General features: G+C 35.6%; 2 protein-coding genes across 16 annotated transcripts; both read right to left on the reverse strand.

Moving 5' to 3' along the window:
- Positions 1-875: 875 nt before the first annotated feature.
- LOC110860887 lies at positions 876-8916 on the reverse strand. Of its 15 annotated transcripts, none has more exons than XM_035860655.1 (13): positions 7123-8251; positions 6942-6999; positions 6602-6883; positions 6433-6530; positions 6273-6342; positions 6163-6182; positions 6047-6102; positions 5298-5956; positions 5187-5236; positions 4818-5074; positions 4296-4711; positions 4136-4199; positions 876-4065 (listed from the first exon to the last, which is right to left on the reverse strand). In XM_035860655.1, the coding sequence occupies exon 13, from the start codon at positions 3645-3647 to the stop codon at positions 2373-2375; it is 1275 nt and encodes a 424-aa protein (XP_035716548.1). In that variant the 5' UTR covers positions 3648-4065; positions 4136-4199; positions 4296-4711; positions 4818-5074; positions 5187-5236; positions 5298-5956; positions 6047-6102; positions 6163-6182; positions 6273-6342; positions 6433-6530; positions 6602-6883; positions 6942-6999; positions 7123-8251; the 3' UTR covers positions 876-2372. The 15 variants fall into 15 exon arrangements, with proteins under 15 accessions (XP_035716548.1, XP_035716558.1, XP_035716554.1 ...); XM_035860665.1 differs by having other exon boundaries at positions 6163-6190; XM_035860661.1 differs by adding an exon at positions 8845-8916 and having other exon boundaries at positions 6047-6342; positions 7123-7220.
- Positions 8917-9058: 142 nt separating this feature from the next.
- On the reverse strand, positions 9059-10241 carry LOC110860891. Its single transcript, XM_022110004.2, has 2 exons — positions 10087-10241; positions 9059-9722 (listed from the first exon to the last, which is right to left on the reverse strand). Exons 1-2 carry the CDS (start codon positions 10139-10141, stop codon positions 9205-9207), a joined length of 573 nt encoding a protein of 190 aa, XP_021965696.1. The 5' UTR covers positions 10142-10241; the 3' UTR covers positions 9059-9204.
- Positions 10242-10501: the final 260 nt, after the last annotated feature.

Genomic DNA, 10501 nt, shown 5'->3' on the forward strand with positions numbered 1-10501 from the left:
TATTGATAACAAAGATATGTGTCTAAATAGTGATCGTTTAGCAACATTCAAAAACTGGACCGGAAAATGTAAGCAAAATCCCAAAAATTTTAGTGAAGCAGGATTTTACTCTACTGGATATGGAGATCGGCTTTCTTGTTATTATTGTGGAATAATAATCCATAATTGGCTGCCAAGTGATGATCCCTGGATTGAACACTCTATTCATTCAAGTGACTGTCCATTCCTCTCGTTGCACAAACCTAAATTGCAGACTATTTTATCGAAGGATTTAGACCAAAGTTATACTTACCAAAAATATAATGTAATTTTGTAATGCTTTTATATATTTTCAGTTTTATCAAAATAATTATTTTATTGTTTTATTATTTTTTTATTACAGAGTCTATGCAAACAAATAAATTCGTCAAAGGATGAGAATGGTGAAAATCAAGAAAATGCTACTCTTACACTCCTTCATAGGCTGATGGAAACATTTCTGTGTTCGGTGTGTAAACTCGAAGAAGCTAATTACATGTTCACTCCATGTTGTCACATTTGCTCCTGCTTTCCATGCTCTACTACCCAAGACCTATGTCCTATTTGTAGATGCCAAATTAAGGGAATAACAAAAGTTTTCAAACCTTAAACTGTACATATTTTATTTATTATTTATATATTTGTAATTATAATCATTTTATTGTTATGTTTAAACTGTACAATAATTCACTAAATAAATAATTGGTACTTGTTAATTTTAAATATTTTACTTGTTGTACGTAGGAATCAAAAAATGATTGTGAGCAAGTGTACTAATTCCATCGGGTAAAATAAAACGTTTCGAATCAAAACTATGCAAAGCTACTTTTGTATAATTTGCAGTTGTTAGTTTATGATTCTTTGAACGAATCAAATTCATTCTGCACATATATTTTGTTTGCTCAAACAAAGTCTCCATAAAAGCTTTATGAGTTACATGTTTTCGTACTAAAGATTGTTTGACTCCTTTCATAGCAATCTTATGGATATTCTTGCCTGCAAAGGAATACATTTTTGGAGAAACACCCACAAAACCATACATGATTTTTCCGTTACTCTCGTCCTTCATTTTACCAATCACTTTTTTATTTTCTGTAGAATAAAGTGGATGAGTGTGGTCAAAATCACTAAAGTCAAAATCATTTTTCACCAGTCTTAAATCAGCATAAAGATCAGCGGTTTTAATTTGATAGGCTAAGCTGTCCGTATCTGTAAAAAGGAACCTGGCTTTAATTCCATACCATTTTTTGATCGTGTCATAATGCCAAACCTGCATAAACAACTTGCTGAGATCTAAAACCGAAAACGCTGTATATATTGGCTTATCCAATACAATACTAGGTTTACTCATGAAAACAAGTACCAAGTTTGGAGAAAGAATCTCAAATTTTCTGAAGTTCGAAAGCCTGGAATAATATTTTGCTGTTTCAATACTATTAACTATATATACATTTTGCTGATTCCTAACATTCATCATGCTACGTCCAAAAATTGCGTTAACTATTAGCTTGAAAAAGTCTTGCTCAGATTTGTTTGTAGCTTTTCGTCGTAAATCACAACAAAGGTTTACAAAATCTTTAAGCCAGGGCCTTTGAACAATTTAATTATCTTATGAATCTTTGTTAATACCATTCCCTTCTCCAAATAATATTTGAGATTTCTATAATGCACTGGATACATTTTTCTAGATCCTAAATGAGGAACTAATTTTTTCTGCGTTTCTGAATATTTAATGTTATAGGAAGTTAAAAGCTCCCGCTGATGCTTCGAGAGTTGATTCATGACAAGGGTCAAGGGTCAAGCTTAAAGTTAGAAATTGCCATATCCCTGTAGCTTTCAAAAACGCATGCCAACAGAAGTACATCTGTTGTTAAATATATGTCGTGGTACGAACCCAGGTCAGTGCATTCGGTTTCAAACACTGACTTACCAAAATCATAATCCTCTTGTGAAATCCCTTCACAAGTGAGGGTGTTATAAAACTCTGAAATATCGGGAAATTTGGTTTCCTTAAATTTATCCCAAGAACTGAAATAAGAATATGGATAGACACCTTTCCTTGAGAGTTTTACAGCCCGTTCTTTTAAAAAATGTTGTATCATTATACCAAACTTGTCATCAACGCCTTCGGGTTTTGCATGAAGGTTTGTTACAAGAGTATCTAAAGATTTGGGCAGATGCATGAAAGAATCTATGAACATGAACTTATCACAAATAATGCCTATAAATTTTTCAGAGTTTTGAGGGATAACAAACGTATTCCCAGAACCAAATTTCGTTGCTGAACTTAACAGCAGGTGAGAGTCATAATTTCTAAAATTATGCATAAGTACAGGGATTTTGCCTTTTTGAATTTACGAAGCATTACATTCTCTATGAGCAGCTCCTCTAAATAATCCAGTATTGTGATCATGATCTCGAACTTTTATAGATTGGTGATCAAAATCATGCTCACAAATGTGGCAGGAATCTGCCATAGAAAAATCATATTCTTCTTCTAGAGAAAGTTGTTTCATAGCGATATGGATTTTGTTCCTTTGTATGCAAAAGCTAGCTTGTAGATTCACTTGAGATTCGCTTGCAGATTCCTCATCTATAAATTTGTCAATGCTATTTGGACCACGATATTTCGATATATGAACCAGTTTCTTATTTGGGCCAATTACTGCAAGATTATATCCTGAAATTTTGTGTTTATCTATTGAGGTCGTACTGGTATTATCGTCTGTGAGCATTGCTTCAAAATCTCCATATATCACAAAGTTACACTTTAGTTTATTACTAAGTTTTTTACTCTCAAAAGAGCAGAATGGAATTTTTCCATCAACGACTGAAGGAACAGAAACCTTTTGAGTTTTAAACTCAAAACACAACTGCTGATGTGAATCAAGACGCTTTTCATCTCCGAAAGTATTCAAACAATTGTAGCAAACAAATTTTCGATGATGTCCCTGTCTGTTGATTAGGCGAGAAAAATTCAGGATAGACATGTAATGCCCATGTTGCTTAAAAGCATCCTGAATGTATACGATTTTATGCGTTCTGCTATTTGCATGAGGTGTTAGGCGTAAAACGTTAAGCTGCTCTTCTTGATCAATACCAAACACATTAATACCAATTTTAATATGTTTGTGCCGCTTTTCGAATGCTATGATATCTTTCAACGATGTTGGAAACTTTAACGAAGAGAAATCGTAGTGAGTTTTAAATTTTTCATATTGAGATATTATTCCACGATGCCTGTTATCTACTGAATCTCCGTGCATGCAGATCAGAAAAGCTAAAACAAAGCAATCATTTTCCTTATTATCGGGATTCACAATGGCATTCTTATTTTTCAGATGGCTGGGAATGATGCACGAACATCCACCCTTTAATATTTCAAACTGAGCTGTTCGTATATCACAGCCTTTCACTTCATCTAATATCCAACCACTGCCATTTCGTTCGAAGATTTCCACATTATTATCGATTTGATTAACCATGTCACAAAAGATTCTATTAATGTAGAGGGGACTGAGGATAATTTTAAGAGAAGAATTAAAATATTGTTCTGTTGTTTCCATGAATTCTACCTCTTCTTCATCCACGCTTGGATGAATACGTTTAAATTTACACAAAAGCGTCATTTGAAACTTAATGCTATTATAAATTGAAACATTGTGAAATAGAATCTGATTAATTTTAAACTTAAATCTATTAAAAAATCTCTAACAGAAATAATATTATTATCCTCATGTGTATTTCTAAATCTGTAAGTTTTCATAAAGCCTTGAAAGGCTTCAATTTCAGAGAAAGGGAAAGCATTCAGTCGTAGCCCTCTTCCTCTTTGATCAAATTTCATGGATTTTATAACTCCTCTTTTATGAGCTTCATTGTGCTCTATAAGATCAAAAATGACGACCTGAATGACATGGTACAATATTGACACAATTTTCTCTTGTTTTCATCTCGGTGCCTTAGTAAATGTGACGCAAAATGCTGACGATTTAAGAATCTCCTAAAACATTTCAAGCATTGCAATGTTGTCGTCTTAATACGAGGAGCCTGCCAAAATAAAACAACAATCTCAGTAACTATCAACAGTTTATACACATTCTTGTCTAAGTGATCTCACCATTTTCTTTGTGATGTAAATCTCTCAACTATTATTAGGTTGCTCTAAATGAAGTACTCATACACTAAGCACGGAGAAAAAAAAAACAAATTTTGAGAATTAATTGTATAAATTTAAACTTGGAAATTTAAAAATAATAAATAAATAAAAAATAACTTACCAAAATTTCCAAAATCAAAGTCAAGAAGTGTGTATTCTAAAAAATGTTTGTGAGAAAATATGTATAACAACATCTTTTTTTATATCTCGGCGTGACGTCATTATCTTAATACCAGGAATGTGTTTACATATAATAAAACATACCATCACTTCAACTCCAATACTGTAAAAAATATTAATTACCACTTACCACTATTAACTGTATTTTGTAAATAATTGAATTAGTAACCCCTAGGGAGTTATTACATTTTTACGGTATGTACTTATTTTGGAATTTTTTTTGTAAATTACTAAGACTATAAAAACAATTGGCAAAATAATGAGCAAGTTAGTCAATGTTTCAACATTACGTGCAAAGGATTTCCAAAGAAGAAATAAAAACTTTAAAAACTCCAAAATGTCTCAGGGTAAGTTTTCCTAAAACACAAATAAAATAATTTTAAGAAACTAAACAAGCTTTAGGAAAATTTTCAAATGTTGATAAAATATAAACTTGAAATCTTAAATAAATTCCAATATTTACGTAAATTTTAGCAGGGATAAACGCAGTGGCAAGAGCACGAAAAATCTTAGAGGAGGCTAAGCCAGGAAGTCGAGAGTCTGAGGACGCACGAGCTTTTCTTCTTTCTCACCGTCGACAACCTGAAGTCTTTGACGCTGGATTCGTCGTAGACGATGATGAGGAGGAACCAAGCGGACCTTTCACTGATGAGGAGGAGGATGAAGACGAAGAGGACGAGGATTCTCCGTCTGAGCCAGAGGAGGATCCTGATTTTGTTCCTGCAAATGAACATTCGCAAAAACGTAAGATATTTTATTTGATTTATTAGGTCATATACTTATTGTTCATTTTTAATTTAATTGTAAATTGTTTCTACTATTAGGGCTGAACCTCGTGGATGATTTGTATGCAGTGCCAAAGTAAGTCAAAGCGCAAAGAACCTGCAACCAAATCAAAGAAACTGGAGCCAGTTGTTAAACTGAAAAAAGTTGATTTATATACGGAGCAGAAACGACGACGGGAAGCAAGGGAGAATGCAGCTGATGCGAAGAAGATTGACGCTGCTTCCAAGAAGGAGCTAGATGCCGCTCGTCGAAACCCGTTAAGCTTGTTCTACACTGGTCCTGAAGAGAAGACAGTCAAGGCTGCTGCCGCCGCTAACAAGAGGAAGATGGCTGAAAAGGGTAAGATGTCAATAATTATTTTAAAATGTTAATAGGGAAATTTGTTGTAACCATAAGCTTTAAATTTTTATTTCTATTAATTGCAGAAAAGTCCCCAGCGGAGAAGAGAGGTCGAGTCAAGAGTGTTCCGCCTTCTGCTGTTCCTGTTCCTTCAACGGCGCTTGTTCCTGTTGCTCGTACTACGATTCCTCCTGCAAGCTCATCATCATCAGCTCCGGAGCATATGAAGCATATGTGCCTTCATCATCTTACAAAGGTCCTATTTCGCTTAATTTTGCTCCCGAAGGGGAAAGGAGTGACGATCCTAGTGGACAAAATATTGTCCATTGGGAGGGCCAGCTAGGTCAGGGGTTTTGGCTAAAACTCCAAACTTGGAGAAAAAATGGGCAGGCTTATGTCTGCATCAGAAAGAATCAAACCACAGGGGCAAACCTGTCGTTTAAAGATTTTCAATGGTTGGTTGCAGCTTGCAATACCCTGCAAACAAAGATTGACACAGACCCTGATTATACTACCTGGATCCCATAAATCCTTTCAAAATTAAACTGAAATCTATTTTTTCTTTACCTCTCTTAAGCTGAACAAGTTGGTTGGTCAGAGGAAGTAGATTCTAATCAGGGCGTCTATAAAAATTCGGAAGATCTTATAATTATTTCAAATAACGATTATATAATGGGACATACACAGTTTTTTCACTTCTTGCCTATAACACTCCAAAGAAAATTAAAATTTGTTAAATCATGTAACGTAGCTATGACTTCGATTTTCCAAGCCAAAGAAAGCTTTCTTTTACCTGACAATTTTTGGTATCCCGTTTTGATGGTATCTCCTCATTATATGGATTGAATGTAGTAGTTGATTTCCTACATATTTCAAATATATAAAAATAAGTCGATAATTATAATAGTTTGACTAACAATTGAAGTTTAAATAAAAAATGTATAAATATTAACCTTCTAGATGACTATAGAACGGTCCACTTTATTAGGAAGACCTTTGAAAGTAAATTTCCAACAAAGTTGCACCCTCAATCTGCTGGTTATGATTTGTACTGTCAATCCGGAGCGTTACTTAAAGCAGGGGAAATGATATTGATGGATATTGGGATTCAAGTTAAATTACCGTTGGGCCATGTTGGTTTGATTAAACCAAGGTCTTGGTTAGCGTTGCGGCATAAAATTGACGTCATGGGGGGCGTGGTCGATGAAGATTTTGAAGGAACTTTGGGGGTTATGCTAATCAACCATGGGAAACTTCCATATCAAGTTGAACTTGGGGATCGTGTTGCTCAGTTCTTGATTATAAAACTCCATAATGGACCGTTGAAGAAGTCTACGTTTGATGAAATTATTACCACCACAGCACCTGTTGCTTCTCGGCGTGACGCCAAAGGATATGGCTCCTCTGGAAAATAAAAACGAGCAATTTTTACTATATTCAATATAAACTAAGTAAAATTTACTTAAACTTAAATATCTTCGCAGCTAATGTTAAAATTTCACCATCCTTCCCGCACGACCCTTGATTCAATAAATAAAACACACGCACAAACTTAATCCAAATATTTAATCTAATAACTGAAATTAATGTCCTCAAAAATGTTAATATTTGTTACATAAAATGTCTCCTATATTGAACTGTACCTGAAGAACATGCTTGCATTAGTTGGTGGGCGAGCTCCTTGTTGGAGCTACTAGTGGAAGAAACTTTTCTCTCTTGGTCGAGTTACTTTTACTTTCCGCTGTAAGACACAATGTTGCAGTAAGACGGAATATGTAACTTGAAAAGAAAGAAAAAATAATAATGAAAATCATAACTAAAATCTAAAATAATTAATGAACTAAGCATACCAAGCTTAATTTTGCAAATATTTTGCAATGAAACATGCGTATTTTCATATGTACATATATTTCATGTAACCTACACACTTACCAGAAAATAAAACCTTCATTTATCATCCTATCTTTGGTGCTGTTGTTACAATTTATTGATATCAATCTCCATCCTGTATGACCCTTCATCACACAAACACACACACACACACACACACACTTTTGCAAGTATTTATTTTTAAAATAATCTCCTCTCAAATGTGAATATTTTCTTTGCAAATTGCACGTTGCATTTAAGTTGATATTAATAGTAGTGAATAACGTGCATGGCTTACATTAGTTAATGAGCAAGCTCCTTGTAGCAGCAGCTGCTCGGAGAGAAAACTTTTTCTCCTGGTGGAGCTTTTATTTCACTGGTCTCCCATCCGCACGCTAGGGTGCGGAAGCACCTCGCTAGTAGAAGAAACTTTTTTTCATTTTAATATTTTGTAAACTTTCTCTCTTTCACTTTCTCTCTTTCACTTTTTCTCTTTCACTGGTGGCACTTCCGCTCCAGCGGAGCGGAAGTGCGACCATAAGATCATCAAATCTAATTTCAAAAAAGTTGCATATGTTTACTACCAAAGGGTATGGATTGCCATACAGTTCAAATTTTAATGATTCAATTCCGCTATGTGCTACAGATTGTATTTTCTTCTTCAGATTTCGCGTCAAATTCCGCCCATAGGCTGCACCTACTTTCAAGGTGATTTTCTTCCATCTGTTCTTAAATTTAATTAAGGTTTCTGGCGTTTCTGATAGCTTAGAATATTTGGACTTACAAGGGAACCTTAACTACTGTCCCATCTCGATTTCCTTCGTAATAGCCTTAATCGACAGATAATTAATGAAACTAAACTTTGTCATAGAACATGCGGTGCAAAATCACGTTTTCGCGAAATATTTGGCGAGAACTGCACCAAAACCTGCATTTTCCCAATGCTTTTAACATAGCCCCCAGCGTTTAGAATGATGAAATGAACTTTATAGAATATTGAAAAAATATTTATGTACCCGTCCGCGTAATTTCAGCCCGATCACGAAACGGTCACTTTCTCCCATGATTTCAATAGTAGCTGCACTATTGAAATCATGGGAGAAAGTGACCGTTCCGCGCGTCACTAAAATCGTCACCACTTGACCAAATGTCATTTTGACACGGAGATTTTGTCACATCATAGGACTAGTATTAAAAACTGCGTCTAATATATACATTGGATATGCTGGGAGCTCCGGGCACTATAAAAGGTTCCCTCGGTAGTTGATGTTGGGTTCAGAACTACCTTTTTCTTTAAAAAAAAATGCCGAGTAGTTTTGGAATCACTGTTTGCTTCATTTTTATGAAACTCAATTCCTCGTTTTTCCAACTCTTCCCTTTCAACCCAAGTTATTCTACTTTTAGCCGTGACTCAATAATTGTTGACATATATCGATGGAAAGCTTATACTTTGGTCTATTCAAAAATAATTTTTTTAAATTTCGCTGTGTTCCCACCTAGCGCACTCTTTGCGGGGAAGTCCGATACCATCGTGAGCGATCTTTATATGAAGAAAAAAGAAGGCTTGTAAAAATCGTAAGTGTAATAACATGATTTTCAGAGCAAAATTTTGCTTATGTCTCAGCCTCAGCCTTATAAAATCACTTCGTAGGTTATTTTGCGATGTGAAAAATACTTAGGATACAAAGAAGTAACGAAAATTTTAAGTGAACGTCGATATATTACGTAATAATTTTATTGGGCGGGTGATCATATTTTTCCCATGTTAAAAATCCTTATTTATTAAGGCATACTCACGTTTGGTTGGTCCGTGCTAAAATCGAGAATTTTTGATAATGAAATATATGGATGGTCCCTTATAAATTTATAATCGACTCAAGTTCTCGCGTTCTCGCCAACGAAATGATCATTGCTGCAGGGACCAGAAACTCCGATATGATGACCCCTTTCCTCGCATTTCCAGTCCCGCCGCAAGTACATTTCCCGTTACAATCGTCCCCCTTGCAGCTACACAGATTCATCGGGATATCGGCGGGAGGCCGTTCCGGAAGGACGGGATTATTGAACAAGAAATCTTCGAAGATTTTAAGGACAGTCCAAAGGGTTCCTCGAACACGTTGATCAGCAGCGAAGCACCTGACCCCGCCCAACTCTTCAAGGTTTCCGCATTCTCGGACAATAATTGTGACGTTATTCATCACCATTTCCATATCGTAACACGAGTCTAGCGGAGCATTCCCGGGTTCTGCTTCGCAAGGGGCGAGAAAATCCTTGTCGAGGTTGCCGGCTTCGCACCCAGGGCCGTACGCTACCCCAGGAAAAGGCCTGTCCTGTGTGACGCCCCTTAAGTTCAGACACTGATAGCAAGAGATGCCTAAAGAAGGGGAAGGAAATTTTTGGTTAAAAAGTTATACAGAGGAGCATCCAGATATTACCTACACAAATAAGTGGGTGGGTGGTTTTTTTGTAGTAGTATCTTACTTAATCGCGTTAAGTTTAACACGCGAGGATAAGGAAATGTAGGGTAAAAAATCGGCGTTTTTTAAACACATAATAAACCAACATTCTCGCTGTGTGCAGGGTAAATTAAGCGCGGATGGAAACAGAGCTCGGCGGATATCGTGGATTTTGGAGGTTGGAGGACGGGAATTTTTAATGAATATAGATTCTGACCCGGATATTTGGAGGTTTTAACCCGATATCCGCCGAGCTATGGAAGGAAAGAATGAGTTACTTGCCTTCCCCTCGAGAAACGAAGCCAGCCAGAAAAATTAGCAAGGATAATCCCTTCATTGTTGTAACTACTTTTGATGATGAAGATATTTTGCAATTGATGAATGTTATTTTACTCCTGAATGATTAAACCTGGTCAGACCTGTGTCCTTTTTATGTAAAATTGTGACGCACGGTTGAGTTCGACTTGGAGAAGCGTTCTACATATAGATAAGGAGGTTATCTTTTGCTAAAAGTTTTTCACCGAATGATTCAGCAAATTCCAGTTAAGCCTGCATAATTTTTGTTGATACGTATGTAAATATTTAGTGGGGTCATAAATATAAATAATTGAACGCAATTGATGGCTGGATAAATGAAAGTGGCGAATTACATATGTATCAATATCACTATCACTATCACTGACGTATCAATATCAGG

The sequence above is a fragment of the Folsomia candida genome, unplaced genomic scaffold, assembly GCF_002217175.1.
Source record: "Folsomia candida strain VU population unplaced genomic scaffold, ASM221717v1 Fcan01_Sc035, whole genome shotgun sequence".
Classification (NCBI taxonomy): domain Eukaryota; kingdom Metazoa; phylum Arthropoda; class Collembola; order Entomobryomorpha; family Isotomidae; genus Folsomia; species Folsomia candida.